Here is a 20,434-nt window from a genome sequence, read left to right on the forward strand (position 1 = left end):
CTTGATCACAGCTTGATTGCTGGAACTATTTGTTCGGCGCACATGCTGAACAGTCAACGGGAATGTTTGAATATTAATTTGATAATTACTTTTATCATGGCCTGATAGACATTACTGTCAGATCTCTAGGCCACAGAAGAATATAACTGAATAAAGTGTGTGTGTGTGTGTGTGTGTGTGTGTGTGTGTGTGTGTGTGTGTGTGTGTGTGTGTACAAAGGGGTCCTTAAAGTATATAAACCCTGGAATGCTGATGCTATGTATTGGCCAATGAGAGGGTTTGAAGCCACCTGTTGGCCATATTGGCACTCCCCAGGAGAGCAGTCCTCCATAGGAATGAATGGAATTCCACAGTATTTCAATTAAATGTTTTACGGACAAATGTACATGTATTTAAGTATTGTTCTGTTGTAGTGGGGGCAGTAACACTAGTACTTTCAAAAAAATTATACTTTAAGAAAAATGTTTTATATCTTTTTTATTTTTTATTTGTATGTTTAGCTCACATAACATAATTTAAAAGTAAGCATTAAGGTGTGTGCAATAGAATAAACATGGATTTTTTTGTTGTTGACATTATTAAACGCATTTCTATAGCTTCTAAAATATTTCTTACAACGTTGAGGGAGTGCCAAGATGGAGGCACGGTGGCTTCAAAACTATTTGGACCTCGTGACATTTTCCACATTTTGTTACGTTACAGCCTTATTCTAAAATTGATTAAATTGTTTTTTCCCCTCAACAATCTAAACACAATACCCCATAATGACAAAGCAAAAACTGTTTTTTAGAAATGTTTGCTAATTTGTAATTGAAAAAAAAGAAATATCACATTTATATAAGTATTCAGACCCTTTACTCAATACTTTGTTGAAGCACCTTTGGCAGCGATTACAGCCTCGAGTCTTCTTGGGTATGACGCTACAAGCTTGGCAAACCTGTATTTGTGGAGTTTCTCCCATTGTCCTCTGCAGATACTCTCAAGCTGTGTCAGGTTGGGATGCGGAGCGTTGCTGCACAGCTATTTTCAGGTATCGCCAGAGATTTTCGATAGGGTTCAAGTCTGGGCTCTGGCTGGGACATTCAGAGACTTGTCCCGAAGCCACACTTGCATTGTCTTGGCTGTGTGCTTAGGGTTGTTGTCCTGTTGGAAGGTGAACCTTCGCCCCAGTCTGAGGTCCTGAGCGCTCTGGAGCAGGTTTTCATTAAGGATATCTCTGTACTTTTCTCTGTTCATCTTTGCCTCGATTCTGACTAGTCTCCCAGTCACTGCCACTGAAAATATCCCCACAGCATGATACTGCCACCACCATGCTTCACCGTGGGATGGTGCCAGGTTTCTTCCAGACAGGATACTTGGCATTCAGGACAAAGAGTTCAATCTTGGTTTCATCAGACCAGATAATCTTGTTTCTCATGGTCTGAGAGAGTCTTTAGGTGCCTTTTGGCAAACTCCAAGTGGGCTGTCGTGTGCCTTTTACTGAGGAGTGTCTTCCATCTGACCACTCTACCATAAAGCCCTGATTGGTGGTGTGCTGCACAGATGGTTGTCCTTCTGGAAGGTTCTCCCATCTCCACAGAGGAACTCTAGAGCTCTGTCAGAGTGACCATTGGGTTCTTGGTCACCTCCCTGACCAAAGCCCTTCTCCCCCAATTGCTCAGTTTGGCCGGGCAGCCATCTCTAGGAAGAATCTTGGTGGTTCCAAACTTCTTCCATTTAAGAATTATGGAGGCCACTGTGTTCTTCGGGACCTTCAATGCTGCAGACATTTTTTGGTACCCTTCCCCAGATCTGTGCCTTGACACAGTCCTGTCTTGGAGCTCTACGGACAATTCCTTCGGCTTGGTTTTCGCTTTGACAAGAAGACAGCAGCGATTACTGCCTCGAGTCTTCTTGGGTATGACGCTACAAGCTTGCTGAGGATTTATATATTTTTTATACCCATTTTAGAATAAGGCTGTAATGTAACAAATTGTGGAAAAAGTCAAGGGGTCTGAATACTTTCCAAAGGCACTGTATAACTCATTGGGTAGATTTCACAGTACATCACAACGTCTAACTGTTGCTAGTGTACACTTTAAAACCAGAAGCTCTTGGAAAGTCCTCTGTTCTTCATACATGGAGGAACAGAGTAGTGAATTTCAAATATATTGACTGTTGACTCAGGCTTGACATGCAGTGTTAAAAAGCATTGAAAGGAATAGAAACAGTGGTGGTGCTCACCTCAGTGAAGCCTGTCCAATAGGGAAAGTGTTAAGGAAAGAGAAGCACATTCAAGCAGTGACCAGAGAGGTGAGTTAGGTTAAGAAGAGGATAGACCATCAGCAGTTGTATCACAGATCAGTTCATGTGAACGGTGATGTGATAAATGGTGAAAGGCTTGCATTTGCGTCACAAGACTCAAATAACATAGAACATGTATGAATGATAATGTTAAGATTAGCATTTATAGTATTAAGTCGTTAGTAGTAGATGATAGGATTTTGACAATAGTCAAAGTCAATGCTTTGTTAAAAGCATCTGCTATGACACAATAAAATGTCACATCCAGTCTTACTATTGAGTTCTCAGTCTTGATTGACTTGACCTGCAGGCAGTCCTCTGCTCCTCTAATGGTGCTGTTGGCCTCCATTTTTCCATCCATCCCTCTACCACTCTGTTTGGCGTTTGCCTCGTTCTCTCCATTCCCCTTAGGAGGACCCCTGGGGGGCACATCGCCACGTTGTTTCTTCGTGACGTGGGCCTCTGGTCCGTGAACCGTCTTCACATGCTTCCTGAGAGAGCTGGGGTCTGTGTAGCGCTTAGTGCACCCAGGGATCTTACAGATGTAGGGTTTCTGGGAAGAATAATTTGACATAATATCTTATTATCTGATGTTAAAGTTGATTACTGTTTTCATCCATTGTCTTCTGAAAATACATTATGCAAAAACACAAATAAAACAGAGAATAAGTTGACTGCATATTGAACATAAACATCCTTGAAAAGTGTAAACACAATGAACTTAAATGTGCATTAGTTGATTTAAATAATGGCAGTGGGTAAATACATAGATGTAGTTCACAGTATGTCTCTCATTTGATTGGCTATGGTTGGGTGTCTACAGAAGCGTTACCTCATTGGAGTGAGTTCTGTTCTGGTGCTTGGCTCTGTCTGAGGCGTTGGAGAAGGCTTTGTTGCAGCCCTCGTGTTCACAGACGTAAGGCTTCTCCCCTGTGTGAGACCTCAGATGGGTCTTCAGGTTCTCCAGGCGAGAGTAGGCCTTACAGCATCCTTCAAACTAGAGAGAGAGAGGAGGGATGGATGGAAAAATTGATTGATGGAAAGGGGGAGGGAGAGAGAAGAGAGAGACAGACAACGGTCTGCGTTAGCAATAGCCTCAGAGACTCTGACATGCATCACACAAAAGTATTTGCTCTTTGAGAAAATGACTATTAAAAGAGACTGACATATACCACAAAAATGATTTGCTCTTTGAGAAAAAAATTACTATTAGAACTATTTAAGCAAAGCGCCAGACATCATGGAACACTTTGTTGAAACAAAGCAGCTGAGCAGTTCTGTGTTTAGCTTTGGTATGCTATGCATTGTTAGGTGGTAGGATTTGGTATTCCTTCAGAGTGTGCTGTACTGTGCACTGTGGGTAATTGACAGAGAGTGTGAGATGGGATCAAACTAGATTAGCTCAAATGTGGACATAAAAGAGCTGAGATCCTCCCTTTCAAAAACACAAGACTTGGTAGAGAGGGAGATAGCTAGGGTGAATGAGATGCATGTGGGATTTAGCAACTAAACTATACAGTAGAGTAGATCTTAATAAGGACCCATGGACCCCTAGTCCTCTCTTTACACTTGAATAACAAACATCCTCCTCTCATGTCAATCAGCCTTGTGAAGTCTTCTCTTCTCAGAAGTTCTCTTTTAATGGACTCACAAGCCCTCATTATTGAGCTTTGAAGCTGAGGAAACTACACACAAAAATGTTATCATGAGTGAATCAGTGCAACAGATGAATCCCTTAGTAAAGACCCAGAAGACTGTTCTATGTGGAGTGGATGGATTTCTACTGGTGAGAAGCTAAAGTACCATTTTAAGGCTATGGTCTATAGTTATTATAGTGCACAAAGCAGAATCATAACCAGAGGTAGGACTTATGTGTGTGATACAAGCAGAGATAGTTAAGTGAGTGGCTTATCCGTGTCCTATTATAGAAGACTCTGGACTTATTGGGAGAATGTGTACATTCCCAGGTGCATGTTGGGAGTTGGAGTTCTTACTGTGCATTTGTGTGGCTTCTCTCCAGTGTGTCTCCTCATATGGACCACCAGCATGTACTGAGCCTTGAAGGGCTTCTGTTCCCGCGAGCACTCATCCCAGCGACACACAAATTCCTTCTTCTCCCCATGGATGTGGTCATTGTTGATATGCTGCACAGAGAACAGGGGAACATGGGGTTACATGGGAATAAAACACTTGGAAGTAAAACAGAGCAGGCATATCCATGTATCTCAACCTGTCTGGGAGATAGACATGAACCTCATCTGTTTCACGATCTGATATTCTCAATCAACAAGTTGTCAGATTTGTTTATGTCTTTAAAAATGTTCCCTTCCTGCTCATTTGAGGTGGGATGGTGTGTGTGTCGTTGTTGTTGTGTGTGTGGAGGAGACGTTGAGTCAGCAAATAGCTTGTGAGAGCAGACCTCCCAACCATCCCTCTCGGAGTTCCCACCAGAGTGGAACAACCTTCTTCCCTTCCCCACGCCAGACCACGAGTGACAACACCATCCATCAAGGCTGACAGTAAGTTTCCATTCGTCACGTTGTAGACAAAGGGTTGTGATGTGTTATTGGTGGGACTGTTTTGTCAGGCCCTGCGTCTCACACACACACACACACACACACACACACACACACACACACACACACACACACACACACACACACACACACACACACACACACACACACACACACACACACACAGCTAACCTTGTGGGGACACACAATTCAGTTCTATTCAAAATCCTATTTTATCTAACACCTAACCCTGAACCTAACCCGTACTCTTACTCTTACCCTAACCCAAAAACCTAAAACTAAACCTAGCCCCCAACCCTAACTCTAACGTAATTCTAACCGTAACACTAATTCTAACCTTAACCCTAAACCCCCTAGAAATAACATTTGACCTTATGGGGACTAACAAAATGTCCCCAGTTGGTCAAATCTTTGTTTGTTTACTATTCAAGAATAGTTAAACACACACGCACACACACACAATCCTGACTTGTCTTCCTGACACCTGAGATTTACACACATCTCCTTCTCTCTCTCGCTTTGATCAGGAAACCAATGGTGTGTAACATACCGTGTGTACACTACTCTGAGATGTCCATGCTTGAATGGTTGATTTTATTTTCTACCTAGAGATGTCTGTCTGTCTGTCTGTCTGTCTGTCTGTCTGTCTGTCTGTCTGTCTGTCTGTCTGTCTGTCTGTCTGTCTGTACTATCTGTCTGTCTGTACTATCTGTCTGTCTGTCTGTACTATCTGTCTGTACTATCTGCCTGTACTGTACAAACTGAACTAGAGTTGGTATTTTAAAATGTTAGTCGTCACAGACATGGTTGAAAGATCGTCAAAGGACCTTGGAGACATGCATCCATTTTTGCGTGAGCGTTTCAAAAACATGACAGTGATTGGACAGAAATGTCTAGAGTTACATTTCATTAAATTACAGAAAACGAACTGAGAATCAAACACAGAGTTTTTGTTTCAGAGGAACTGCCTGTCTTTCATTTAAGTGTGTGTGGTCAGGAGGGCAGGAAGACTCATTCTGCTGTATTGTATAGGCATGCAAGGCCACTTGGTAAGATTACCCTGCTTAGTGCCTATCCCTCCATTTCCACTGAGCCACACGCACACATACACAAACAACCACATGGAAAATATTCACACAGCCAGACAAACCACTTTGTTTCCTTGGGACCTTTACCCTCACTATACCCTACTAATGTGGCCACTTTGTCACAAGCCGGGGCCCTGGTCAAAAATAGTGCACTATATAGGGAATAGGGTGCCATTTGGGATGTAGCCATCCACCCACTGACTGGGTTAGTGGTTGACAGTCCTGATCCTGCCCAGTTCCTTTTCAGAGGAAAAGTGGATGAACAAGTGAAGTGTGTGGCCTGCAGCAGGCTTCCATTTTCAGCCATGTACTCTTCATACCATACTGAAACCATAATTTGGGGCTATTGGGGAAGGATTACTTTGGGTAAATAGAACTTAGAAGTTCTACGCCATAATTGAGTGTATTTTTTGTCAAGGTGAGTGATATCACTTGTATGACTGGTGAGAACATTGTGTGAAACCTTGGAACTACAGTACAGGGGGTGTGTACTGTAGATGGAGGGATAAAGTCCTATCAAATACTTGGCAGCAGACTCTCAGTTATTACATCTACAGATGTCTACATCTACGTTGGTATGTAATTAGAAGTTACTGTAACAAGAGACTCATTCACACACATGGACATTTACTGTTCATTTTTCAATTTTCCTTCCTTGTTGCCTTTCTCTTATTCCATTATTCCAGTGAGTTGTGGTATGTGTTCTGCTTCACCATGTCCATCCACACCCCACACCACCAGGCCCTAGCTTTGTTCCCTAATCCCCTCAATCCCTGACAGAGATGCAGTGTAGGGGGAATGGATCCTGGAACTTACTGGGGCTGGTCTGGACATGCCCTCTGTCAGGACGACTGGGGCCGGGGGGCTGGGTGGCAGGACGAGGGGGGAGAAGTGATAGGGTGGGGGAGGAGAGGGGAGCAAAGGGGGGAAAGAGGGGTTCTAAGGTGGCTCAACTCCTGGACTTTCTTTGTCAAGACAGACTGGAGGGTGGAAAGGGGTCGAGAAAGGGGCTCCAAGGTGAATCCACTCCTGACCCGTAACACTGGGAGTTAGAGACTTCAGAACATTCCAGACTCAGCTCAGAGACTCCCAGTCTGGGTACTGGACTGACAATCCCAGTTAATCATAGCCTATTGGAGTAGAGTAGAGAGCGCTGCATCAGGGGTTCCTTAGAGAGGAAAGGAATAGAACAGAGTTCCAGAGCTCTGAGTATGACGATGGATTTACTGCCATGCCTCTATGGTTCAGAGGTCAGAGGTGGCTGAGAGCCAGGGGTTGGAGGTCACATCTGCAGGGGCGTTAGAGTACCTCCGTCTCCTCAGTCGGAATCAACAGGCCTCATTAACCCTGCGCGTGTCCGCCACAGGAAAGGATCAGTTACTATTGCCTTGACTGGTTAAATCTTAAACCTGACTGGACTGACGCTTTAATGAGGAGCAGAGGAGGCCATTTTGAACATTAAAAAAAGGGGGAAATGGGAGGGTGTCTTTCAGACTTCTTCCTGTATCTGTGTGCCTCTCTCTTGCCTTAAGTTTTTGTCTACTGAAAGTCACAGGCATACCCCCTGACTGTAGAGGCACCAGCAGGCCCCTACTCACAGATGTCCTAACTCTATGTGGTTAGTAAAGATCACTTAATAATTACTCACATGAACGAGCTGGTCCTGGGTGTCGTACTCCTTGCTGCAGCCGACCCAGTGACAGTTGGTCTCGTAGACAGCCTCTGGCTCCTGCTTACACTCATCTTTGTCCAGCTCCTCACTCAGGTCCAGGACATGCTCCTGTGGACGAGAGGACTCAGTCAGAGAGGGGTTCATGACTGTCTTATGTGCATGCAAGCACATAGTTTGTGTGTGTGTTGACAATAGCTTGTACTGTATATAACCAACTATACTGTACTATTCTGCATTTGCTTATCTGCATCTTAATGATCTAAGATTGCTTTTGCACAACTCACTGTAAAGATAAGGGAAGCAAAAAATAGGTTGTGGGATCCCATACCTGAAAGCATGGTGATATGGGCCGGGGTCCTTCTGCTTCTGTCTTGACCTTGTGCCTCTTGGTGATCATGGGGTTGACTGTGCTGCTCACCGCCGGGTCCCCACCAGCATTCTGCAGGAGAGAGAAGGAGGTAGACGTTAGAGACACAGACTATACCAGCCTTCTGAAGGACATACTGTAGAGAGAGCAGTAGAGGTTAGATAGAGTGGTCCTTAATGGCTCAGTTGGTAAGAGTGTCAAGTTCAATTCACACAGGGATTATACACTAAATGTATGCACTCACTGGATAAAAGTGTCTGCTAAGTGGCTAAACAGAAGAAGGAGTCAGAGATGCAGTGCTCTGGAGTGTGTAGAGACAGAGGCAGAGTTAAGATAACTCAGAGCAAAGTCAGAGCGACATCACAGTATTGTTCTTGGCGCTGGCTGACTGGCTCTGTTCTATGGTAACGTGATGATGTGAGGGTTGGTTGGTTTCAGAGTCAACCAGAGCCAGCCAAGCACCAGGCTCAGGGCCCATAACTCGTATAGTGACCCGACACAGAGACTAAACAGTTTAGACTGCTTTATGAGAGTCAGCCAGGGGAAATATGAAAAGAGAGAAATTATTATCCACACTGCAACGCTCGGAGCTTTGATCCTCCAACCAACTCTCAACATAACAGACAGACAGGCCTTTTTACGCCTCAGTCACAGGCTCTGTGGAGGAGACGCTCAGTGTGAGTGTGTGTGTGTGTTTAAGCATCATAAAAATGGATATGAAGTGAGGGTTGGGGGTCAGTGAGGAGGGGTCTCTCTAGTCTCCAAATCCCACCCAGCCACTACAGTACAGTACGGTGCTGACTGTGCTTCAGGGGCCCCATGTTCTCACTAACACTAACTTCAATGGCTGGAAACCAGGGGAAATGTGGTTCTGATCAATGTCAGTGAGGGGGGAGATTTAGCTCAGTGTGTGTGTGTGTGTGTGTGTGTGTGTGTGTGTGTATGTGTGTGTGTACATTGGTATACTAAAATTGACATAGTGATGGAATTTATGGGTGTCTCTGTGTGTACATTGGTATGCTAAAATGTACATAGTGATGGAATTTATGGGTGTGTGTGTGAGGGGTTGACGGTAGATGAGGGGGAAGTTTACATTCATAGAGACTATGTATACAATAGGTTGATAAAGGAGACAGAGTAACAACGTCTATCTACTGAGACAGATAAAAACTGCTGCTAATGGGAGGGAGTCATCCTCCAGCTCGTAGCTGAGCGAACCCTAGCCAAAAACACTGACAGTTTATGGCACTCTTGGGCTGGATTCATTTAGCATGCCAGAATTTGATCCAGAATTTACGTAGTATAATTTGGACAATATACAGTCTACATTCCATTCAGGTTAGAGATCTTTGGTTTCTGTGTTATAGCTGAATGGAATTCATCCGTATCCCTCGCTGTGTATTCACAACTCCATTCATAGAATTGCATATAAAACATGAATTATAGAATCTCTAGGACTACATCGTCATGCGCGTCACAATTAAACCAGTGTTTGTGAGATATCAGACATATAAGTGCAGATATCTGACGTAAGACAATGCTGCTCACCTGGTTGGACTCAGAGCTGGAGGTGTTGTGGGTGGTGTTGAGGGTGGAGGCTGCCAGGGCGTGGGCATGCTGGCGGGCAGCGAAGGAGGGTGAGGGCTGGATAAGGGGAGGAGTATGGCCGAACGCACTCAGGCCTCTCTGCTGGTTGAGCAGCTGCTGGTAGGCCATGGGGTTGATGGGGTGGGGAAAGGTGAACGACGGACTGAGAAATGAAAGGACAGGACAGTTATTAGCGGATGCACCCCATTTTAAGTACAACAGCAAATAAAATAACTGTAATCACTTAGTTATAGAGATAAGATCACTTTTAAAACTGTGCAGCTATTCTATGATTGATTGGTGTATGTGGAGCCCTATGTGTAGATTGTTGAAAGTAATACATAAGTTCTAGAGATGTATATGTGTAGAACAGTTGTTGTGTACTGTATATGTGTGCACTACATGTATACTATATACAAAAGTATGTGGGCACCCTTTCAAATTAGTGGATTCGTCTATTTCAGCCACATCCATTGCTGATAGGTGTATAAAACCGAGCACACAGCCATGCAATATCCATGGACAACATTAGTTTGTAGAATGCCTTACTGAAGATCTCAGTGACTTTCAACGTGGCACCGTCATAGGATGCCACCTTTCCAACAACTCAGTTTGTCAAATTTCTGCCCTGCTAGAGCTGCCCTGATCAACTGTAAGTGCTGTTATTGTGAAGTGGAAACATCAGCTGTGAAGTGGTAGGCCACACAAGCTCACAGAACAGGACCGCCGGGGGCTGAAGTGCGTAAAAATCATCTGTCCTGTTGCAAGACTCACTTCTGAGTTGCAAACTGCCTCTGGAAGCCTTTCATCGGGAGCTTCATGAAATGGGTTTCCATGGCCAAGCAGCCGCACACAAGCCTAAGACCACCATGCTCGCCGCCATTGGACTCTGCAGCAGTGGAAACATGTTCTCTGGAGTGATGAATCACGCTTCACCATCTGGCAGTCCGATGGACGTATTTGGGTTTGGCAGATGCCAGGAGAATGCTACCTGCCCCAATGCATAGTGCCAACTGTAAAGTTTGGTGAAGGAGGAATAATGGTTGTGGCTGTGGTTCGGGCTAGGCCCCTTAGTTCCAGTGAAGGGAAATCTTAACACTACAGCATACAATGACATTCTAGACGATTCTGTTTCCAACTTTTGGGATGGATTGGAACACCGACCGAGAGCCAAGCCTAATTGCCCAACATCAGTGCCCAACCTTACTAATGCTCTTGTGGCTGAATGGAAGCAAGTCCCAGCAGCAATGTTCCAACATCTAGTGGAAAGCCTTCCCAGAAGAGTGGAGGCTATTGTAGCGGCAAAGGGGGCACCAACTCCATATTAACGCCCATGATTTTGGAATGAGATGTTTGACGAGCAAGTGTCCACATACTTTTGGTCATGTAGTGTATCTTGTACCTGATGCCGCTGACTGACAGGTGTCCGTAGGAGCTGCTGGCTGCAGAGCTGGAGCGTGAGTTGTTAATGTAGGCCACGAGGGAGTTGGGCGAGGTACGGATCATGGTCTGCAGGTCGATGCTGGCGTCTGAGAGAGGGGAGATGGACAGGGCTCGCTTTCTGTTCAGCCTGGGGGTCAGTCTGGGGCTGGAGAACCGGGACACTGCAGATCAAGAGCACAATCAATCAATCAATCAAACAAACATATTTATAAAGCCTTTTTAACATCAGCAGTGCTTTGCAGTACCCAGGCTAAACCCCAACGAGAAAGCCTATACACACACAACATGTTAGTGACCCTTTCTCCCTACCCTGACTAAGTGTTACAACAATTGTGAGAAGAAAACAAAATGTCACTAGTCGTACACTCCCACAGCATACTAAAAAGTAAGAACACTAATGTCAGTCAGTCAGTAAACCCCCAAAGAGTTACAGTTTTGAGATGAAAGCAGAAGAAACCTGTTTATCCAGAGGTGTTCTAGTAGAGGTCATTCTAGTGCTAGTCTAGCCTAGACTAAGGTACAGTCCCCCTCAGTCTGTCTATGCTGTACCAAATGGCATCCTATCCATATTTAGTGCACTGCACTACTTTTGACCAAAAGTAGTGCACTACATAGCTAATAGGGTGCCATATGGGATGCAACCTATATCTCTCTCCATCATCTCTCTAACACCACCCCAACCCTCCTCCTCCCCTTAACGCTCACATCCTCTTATGCATAATGAATCCCTCCCAATCATTTGCTGTAATTACCGTGATAAGAATCTCACCCAGTCAGTTGTATTTCAGCATGTTAAATGGAGGCAATTTAAACACATTGATTTGAGAATACCATTAAAAGAATGAAGCATAGCTACAAAAGGTAAAGGTAAACCCAGAGAGTCATGGATGGCTTTTACCAAGCTGTTTTTGGAGCACGAATATTACAGTAAAAAAAAACAAAAAAAACATGACGTTTCTTTCCCATGAACTGTTGATTTGGTATTGTGTCCACTTTGACCCCTTTGGAACTAATTCCCTCAGGTTGTGTATTATAATCAAGTAGACATCCTTAACCGAGTTCTGTGGATGTAATTCTACCTGAATTGAGCATGTAGTTCACTTTAACCTTCCTCTTTGGGACATGCAATGGAAAGTCCCTTTTACAGGCTTCATAAAACAGTTCCAGGTGGTCAAAGACATTTGGAAAGATGTCTTTCAGGGTTGTTCAAAAAGTTAATTGAATTTTTCTTTGGTGGCATTGGGTTTGACTCTGTTCCTGTGGCAATGGGTGACAGCTAGGGAGAGAAAGACAGAGGTGGTGGTAGGGAAGGTAAATGGAAAGTGGGATACTTTCCCATTCAGTTGTACAACTGAATGCCTTCAACTGAAATGTGTCTTCTGCATTTAACTCAACCCCTCTGAATCAGAGAGGTGCGGGAGGTTGCCTTAAATTGACATCCACGTCTTCGGCGCACGGGAAACAGTGGGTTAACAGCCTTGCTCAGGGGCAGAATGACAGACTTTCACCTTGTCAGCTCAGGGATTCGATCCAGCAACCTTTTGGTAGGGGGTAGTGGCTAGCAGAATACGGGGTAAGGGTAGGGGGTAGCGTTGGCCAGCTGTTGTGGGCCAACAGGTGCTGAGTATTAGCTCTGGTGTGATGTGGCGTGGCAGGACACATACCAGGGCAGAGTGGTGGGGGTGGGTACTGGTCTGGGATGGGGGGTTATTAGGCCTAACAGGGGGCATCATCAGAGGCGCTGGCAACAGGAAGTTCTTAATAGCTCCCATCACACCTCCCCAAAACACACGGACAGACGCACACACTACCACCTGCCAACATGTCAAACACACCACTGTCAGCCTGCAGCCAATCCTCTGACCCTTTATTGGGTAAATTAGTGATCCTTTCTTCCAGGCCATATGGATCCAGAGACCACTATACTTATCCAAACCTACGGCCGTAAAAACGGTAGTCTTATACATGGTGTGTGTGTGGGTGGGTGTCGGGGCGTGCGCACGTGTGTGGGTGTGTGTAAAAAAGACTATTATGTTGCTGAGTTGTAAAGCAAAAGGCTTATGTGCTTACTTAGAGAGCTGCAGGACTTCAGAGCGACTCTGGCTGCTCTATGAAAACTCAGCTGTAGAGTTGTATGAAAAAGTTGGCAAAAACAACAATCGGTCTCTAGGAATGTTCTTCTATGAAGCTAAAAAAATAAATGTGTCAAGTATCATTAGGCATATTGCGAAAGGAGGGGGGGGGGGGGGGGTTATCGGGGGAGTAGAGGGGGAGGAAAGAGAGGGGGGTGGAGAGGAGAGGGTTGCTACCCGGATACGACAGTGGTTTATAGTATACTCTTTAGAAAGGTTGGGGTGGATTCAGATTTGCATCGAGTGTAATGGCTCTTTCTCTCTAGCCTGAGACTGGGCTGGCCCATTGTGGAGCTGCCGTGTGTTTGTCTGTGTGTGGGTCTGTGTGTGTGGTGCAGCGGTCTTATTCATCTCTGCTCACCACAGAACAGAACTGAACCTCAGGGGAGATTTGCTTAATAATGTGCCACTTTATAAAGCAGGAAACTAAGCAAGGTACTGCTCACAGCCTGGCGAAACTGGCGCCTGCCTCACCCCCTGGGCACCCTTCCCAAAAGACAACCCCCAAAACCCTCCATATCCCTAGCCCCAGACATGGTCTCAACCCCTTCACAAAAGACTGATTCACCCCCCCAAAACCCACCCCTATATCCCCAGACATACTGTAGTAATAACCCCCTAAACCCACCATCCCACACCCCAACCCTCAGACATTGTCTCAACCCCTTTCATACCTCATACCTCCAACCCCAAAGTCCCCATCCGTACCCATCCCCAGAAAAACTGTAGGTTCTCCCTAATCAATTCACTACAACTTTTTCTATCCACTCAGGAGTCCCTAGTTAATGTGTTAATCAACAGTGTGTGCATGAGAGCGCAGTGTTTTGCTCTTCTAGCCTGGACCTGGCACACCAAGGATACACTCCTCCACTGGCCCCCCATGTTAGAGAGACAGAGCCTGAAGACAGACGCAATTTATTAGGGCGGCAGGTAGCCTTGAGGTTAGAGCGTTGGGCCAGTAACCGAAAAGTTGCTGGTTTGAATACTGGAGCCGACAAGGTGAACAATCTATCACTGTGCCCTTGAGCAAGGCACTTAACCCTAATTGTTTCAGGGGCGCTGTATAATGGTGACCCTGGCTGTGACCCCACTCCCTGCGGGTGTCTCAGGGGGAGTTGGTATATGCAGAAAAACACGTGCGTAACAGGATAAATATAAGCACCCCTGTGAGGTCATTGTTGTGTATGCGCTGCCTGAGGTCACTCAGGCAACACACACAGTGATAGAGTGCTTTATCGATGGTCGGTCTCTAATTTAGGGGTATGCCAGGTTCTGACAGCAGGGAGGTGGCGTGGCGCTGGCCCGAGGGATATGTCCTGTTCTCTAGGTCTGGGACTCTGTCTCTGTGGGAGCAGAGTGGAGCACAGGGAGGGTTGGCTATAATTGGGGGATCTGGACTGATATATAGGTTCATAATTACAGGCACTTGAGTGCACATTAACAAAAAAAACTAAAAGGGGGCTGAGCGATTATTTTAAGCATCTGCCTTGCTGTTTTGATGGAAATGGCTTTGTGGAAAATCTGAATACTGTAATTGAAGGGTAGTAATCCTTAATCCTTTACCCCCCCCCGTCCCTCCCAGTACAGCCCCCAAACCAAAGCCCCCCGAATGAGAGTTGGCACAGGTTCCACACACAGCACACAAAGGTAGTCTCCCTTTGTTCAGTGCAACAGGCTTTAGAGGCCTGTAGTTAGTAGTTAGCCTGAGAGAATGATATTACAATGGGATGTAGGGTCTCTTTATCTGGGCTCTGTTTTCCCATCAGGAGAGCCAGTGGAGCCCTGTGGAGGACCTGGCTTTGTTGGGTCATTTAGTTAGGAGTGTTGATTCACTACCTCCGCTGCTCTCTGGCTATGTCTGTCTGTCTCTCTCTCTGGTCTCTCTCTCTGGTCTCTCTCTCTCTCTCTGGTCTCTCTATCACTCGGTCTCTCTCTCTAGTAGGGTTGCTGTACAGTGGATCCACTACCACCATTGCTCTAGCTCTCTCTCTTTCAGATGACCCCAGACTGAGGTAAAGCATGCAGGGTCAGGCGTTGGTCCTCCGAGGCAAGGGAGAGAGGCCCAGCGCGAGGCCCATTCTCCCCCCTAAACAACACCGCAGCCTGGGTACCAGCCAGCCAAGAGCCCCAGCCAAGTCCAGCCACCCCCGATCCCCTCTGCTCTCCTCCGAGTGGGGAGGAATGTTTATTTTTCCTGGTAAATCTCGCTAATACCATCACTGCACATTTTATTAGAGGGAGCTCACTGCGATGATTCCCCTATGAGCCCCCAGTGTCCTGCTAAAGCCAGCTGTGTGTTTTTGTGTATGTGCACACTTCTGCCGGGGGCTCATGTGTGTTCATACAGTAAGTGTTTGTGTATGTAGTCCGCAGGGACTGGACAAGACCCCCCTCATTCTCCGTCCCTCCCTCCCTCCTCCTCCCCAAACACTAAGATCTCTTTTTCCTCTGACTGCATGGCAGACATTTACTTTGGCAGCAGCTATTGTCATGGGACCTTTGAGTTTCTTTTCCCGGCAGCAGGGTCCTATGCTGTTAGTGCTCTACAACCCTCCCCCCTTGTTCAGCCTTGTTTGGCGCGTTCCTCAGTGAGCTTACTATTAAGACATGATGAAGTGTAATCTGTAGGATTTACAGTATTTAAGTTTACACTGAAAAGGGTGAAAATGCTGATCCAGCTAGAGCAGGGGTGGCTAATCCTTTTGTCTTGAGGGCCACATCTGTATTAAACAATTCAGAGGAGGGCTGTACAGATTCTTTTCCGGACCGATTTGTTCCATCGATCTATCTGAGATCTCTGGGTGAGACCACTCATAACATCACACGCCACACGCAATAGATTTACTAAGGGCTTTAGGGAACAAGGCTCAACTGGCCTCTGCCTGGTCTGGTGGAAACATTTGTGTCTGCTATTAGCGGGGGAAATTGGTCTATGTTGTTTTAGTGGATGAACGCGTCAGAGCACGCCACTGGCACAGAGGCACACTTGGCATTTCAGCACTGCCCACGATAACCAACCAACTGATGGACGGCAGGAGGATCTGTCAGTGTTTGTTTTGTAGGCCTGTCGGAGCAGACTGCATGTAGCCTACATGGCACCCATTCCTCAATCAGTCACACAGTGGGCGGAGAAGAGGAGCAGAGAGCTACTGGGGTGCGTCCCAAATGGCACTCTATTCCCAATACTGTATAGTGCAGTAATTTTGACCAGGGCCCATAATGTGTTCTTAGAGAAAGCATTACTACTTAGCTACCTACTCCCCTTCACGCTCTGCGGAGCATAAGGCCTCAACAAATGGATCCAAAACTGAGAATGGGTTTGCACACAGTCAGATTAATGATCAGATTATTACGGTATACAATTGTCAACGTACTGTATACAATACCACGCATGGGCACAGGGATACATGGTCTGTCCTGAGCAGCTAGTTCTGGGAAACTGGACAGCATCAGCGTGCCATGTTTAGTGTCATTTAGCTATGTTCTTGAGAAAAGACCCAGGTTATAGCTCTGCTTAATGGCAAGTGGTAAAACTTACAGTAAATCCATACATTTAGCCCTATGGAACTATGAGAACACCTGACTGTCTTAAAACTTTACTGTACACCCGGCACTAGAGCTAGTCTGCAGAATTTTCCATGAACACATTTCTCCCTTTTATTAACGATCACTATTTTGTAAGTCCACTCTCTCATGTTTGCAGTACTAATAGGAATAATTGGGAAGGGAAAATAACCAGCCATACTATAACTTTGGGTTCACTGAGGACTCAGCTCTTGTGGTAGGTCCAATGAATTTATTAGAGCATAAATTGATTTTTAAATATGCATATGAATTTATTTTATTTTATCAGCGCTAGGCTTCCAAAACAAACGTAGCGGTCTCGATGCATATGTATCGCCCTCTCTGCCGTTAAATGAGGCTCTTTATTCAGCCAGGCCGTATGCTGAGACGCTGAGCCATTAGCTGGCTGGCTAGGTCAATACAGAGCCTGTGTGTGTCTGTGGAGCTGCTAGCCTCGCTAACCGCACTAACGGAGAGCTTCAAGCAGGAGTGTGCCCAGGACGCTGACCACATCAAACCCAGCCAGGTTTGAGAAGTAGAGAACACCAAATAAACCTGCCAGGGGGAGGTGTGGAGGTGAGGGGGGTGCGGGAAGGCGAGGAGAAGGCCCAGTTCTGTGCTGTGTGAGTCGGTGTTTGTGGGTGTTTGAGCAAACAGCCTCCCCAAACAACTGTGGGAAGCCAGCAGCAGTGGCGGTCACGCCGGGAGAGAGGAGTGGCAGGATGGATGGAGGAATGGAGGGACGGAGTAGTGAAGGAGGAAGACAACAACCTCTATGCCCAAATCTGCATGCCCTCCCCTCCTCCTCCCTCTCTTCATGTTTGATTTAGTGATTGAGGGGTAATTTAAACGGTTCATTTCAAGGTGGATCCTGCGTTGGCAGGGATCATGGTGGTAGCGTTTTCCTAGCATGCACATGAGGATTGGTGCTTTAGCGTCACGCAGGGTGGACGGAGTGCGTGACAGGAGGTGCAAACACCGTTAGATGGTAGATGGCTCGTTCTCGCTCTTTTCCCTTGGGTGGTTTGAGACCGGATAAAAGTGATATAGATACCAAACCGGGAGTCTGTGCCAGGCAGGCAGAGAATGTATGCGTTTGACGATCGAAAGGCATCGAAAGGCTTACTTTAATGGACAGTTTAGTTTAGCTTTCCACTCTGTAGCACTGTATTCCCCATTCATAAAGCTAACTGGAAGGTTCCTGAGTTGATATAATCTCCAGGTCCTAGCAGCAATATTAGGCCTTACTTATCACTCTGTTCATAGGCCTGGGACTGTCTGCAAGGCTATGGTCCCTGACCATATGTCTGACCTCTCCTGTGAAAAGCAGGGTTGTTCACCACGTCTCTTCTGTCACACTGTCACCAAATCTCCCCTGCCTGCCACTATCCTCTATCCCTGCCGTTAGATTGCAAGAGCAGAGCAGGGACCACAGATTTACAGTATACCTGTCATAACACTGACTGAGAAACAGAGAAGAGACAGATTCAGAAGCCCTGACATCTGCTGCTGCCTGAAATATAGTACATCCACTGCCAAACCTCTCTCTCTCTCGCTTTTTCTATTTCTCTCATCTCTGTCTCATCTCTCACACACTCACTCTCTCTCTCTCTCTCCATCTCATTCTCTCCTCTTTCTTCCTCTCTCTCTCTCTCTCTCTCTCTTTTCCTCTCCCTCTCTCAACATGGTTGCCCTTTTAAGGTTACCACTGTGGATTTGTAGGATGTTACTCATAACAGAGTAACACACCTGAAACACTATGCGACTAGCTGTGTAAATTAGAGGCCTGTGTTGGGAGAACAGTGGTGGGCCTTTCTGTGTTTATAGACACCCCCTGCTACGACTAAGAGTTTTTATAAGTCCAGGAATGCTCCTCTTGCTTTGATGTGGGGAAGTCTTACACACAGAAAGCCACAAGAAGAAGAAAGGGCATCTATGAAAAGCACATCACCACATACCTGGAGGTAAGCACAAAGGGTGATGAGGCTCTTAGTATTTAGTAGTGTGGCATATGGACACTTCACAATGTACACTGAGTATACAAAACATTAAGAACACTTGCTCTTTCCACAATGTACACTGAGTATACAAAACATTAAGAACACTTGCTCTTTCCATGACAAACTGACCAGGTAAAAGCTGTGATCCCTTATTGACCAGGTAAATCCACTTCAATCAGTGTAGATGAAGGGGAAAAAAACTGGTTAGAGAAGGATTTTTAAGCCTTGAGACAATAGAGACATGGATTGTGTATGTGTGCCATTCAGATTTAAGTGCCTTTAAACTGGGTATGGTAGTAGGTGCCAGGCGCACCCGTTTGTGTCAAGAACTGCAACACTGCTGTGTTTTTCACGCTCAACAGTTTCCTGTGTGTATCAAGAATGGTCCACCACCCAAAGGGCATCCAGCCAACTTGACACAACTGTGGAAAGCATTGGAGTCAACATGGGCCAGCATCTCTGTGGAACTCTTTCGACACCTTGTGGAACTCTTTCGAGTCCATGCCCTGACAAATTGAGGCTGTTCTGAGGGCGGGGGGGGGGGGGTTGTGCAACCAACTCAATATTAGGAAGTTGATCCTAATGTTTGGTACGCTCAGTGTATGATACAGCTAGCAGTGAGGTGGGAAAGTCCCACATATGATAGTCAGTGTGACCTGGGCTGCGTCAGGCCAAAGGTAGTTCACGGGTAGGAAACCCACAGGCACTTCATGTTTTGCTTTAGACCAGGTGATGAATTTAGCCAATTAAGTTGAGTGAGGTGATTGGTAGAATCAGGTGTGGTGTCTGGTTGGGAAAGAAACCTGCAGTGCAGTGGCTGTTGCACTCCAGGACCAGGGTTGCCAACCCCTGATCTAGGGAATCGGGTGTCATTTGGGGTACACCCCAGGAAGGTGTGTTTCAGGATTTCAGGGTCACTCACCGTCCACAGGGCTGTAGTCGGGCAGGTGTGCTGCTGCGGCTGCTGCTGCTGCGGCCGCCCCGGTCTGCATGATGAGGTCTCCGTAAGTGCTCCTGCCACTGGCCATGAGGTGGTAGTAATCTGTAGGGTTGGCACCTGGAGGTGGAGGGGGCAGGCTGAACAGACCATGCTCCTTCAGGTGCTCATGGGTCACTGTCGGACAGAGATGAAGAGAGGGGTGAGATGTGAGACACAGGTCAACTAATGAACAACTGACATGGGGACAGGGAAGACTGACACAGGAACAGACAGAGAGAGAGGGGGGGGTGAAATGAGAGGACGCAGAGACAGACACAGACCAAAAGAGTGAGTAGTAGAATTGACAGACGGAGAGACAGAGAGGAACAGACATGGTGCGTTGCTTCACAGATTTGAAGATCTATGCTACAGAAGATGCCTGGAGGGCAAAAGGCTTTTGCTAAAAGATAGGTGAAGTCTTTGAGGTTTGCTGGGGTGTGTGAATGACCCCGGGGAGTAAACGAAGAAGAGAAAGAAGGAGGGAATAGAACATTCCTGCTCTTCTCTTGTCTCGCACATAAATTCATTGAGACAGATCACATGCGCACACACACACACACACACACACACACACGCGCGCGCACACACACACACACACACACACACAAAATGGCATCCATAGTGGTAGAGAAGGGAAACCCTTGAGCATTACGGAAATATTGATGTAGAACGTGTTAACACCTGCACCCTGTAAACCCACATTTAAAAGTGTCACAAGCTGTAAGAGTGAGATGTAGATTTGTTTTCTTTCCTTTTGCAGCGAGCCACTGAGGCCTATAGCC

At 46.2% G+C, this 20,434-nt stretch overlaps 1 protein-coding gene across 1 annotated transcript in view; it reads right to left on the reverse strand.

Annotated features, from left to right (window-relative positions):
- Positions 1-20,434, reverse strand: part of gli2a (GLI family zinc finger 2a) — a 105,976-nt gene that overhangs the window by 7,136 nt on the left and 78,406 nt on the right. Inside the window, exons 5-12 of the mRNA XM_029711571.1 lie at positions 19,596-19,787; positions 10,937-11,138; positions 9,496-9,697; positions 7,909-8,019; positions 7,557-7,688; positions 4,278-4,427; positions 3,116-3,280; positions 2,558-2,836 (exon numbers count right to left, since the gene is read on the reverse strand). Of these exons, the coding sequence (XP_029567431.1) occupies positions 2,558-2,836; positions 3,116-3,280; positions 4,278-4,427; positions 7,557-7,688; positions 7,909-8,019; positions 9,496-9,697; positions 10,937-11,138; positions 19,596-19,787 (1,433 nt within the window). The remainder of the gene's footprint in view (positions 1-2,557; positions 2,837-3,115; positions 3,281-4,277; positions 4,428-7,556; positions 7,689-7,908; positions 8,020-9,495; positions 9,698-10,936; positions 11,139-19,595; positions 19,788-20,434) is intronic.

Source organism: Salmo trutta, chromosome 24 (assembly GCF_901001165.1).
Source record: "Salmo trutta chromosome 24, fSalTru1.1, whole genome shotgun sequence".
In the NCBI taxonomy this organism is placed as follows: domain Eukaryota; kingdom Metazoa; phylum Chordata; class Actinopteri; order Salmoniformes; family Salmonidae; genus Salmo; species Salmo trutta.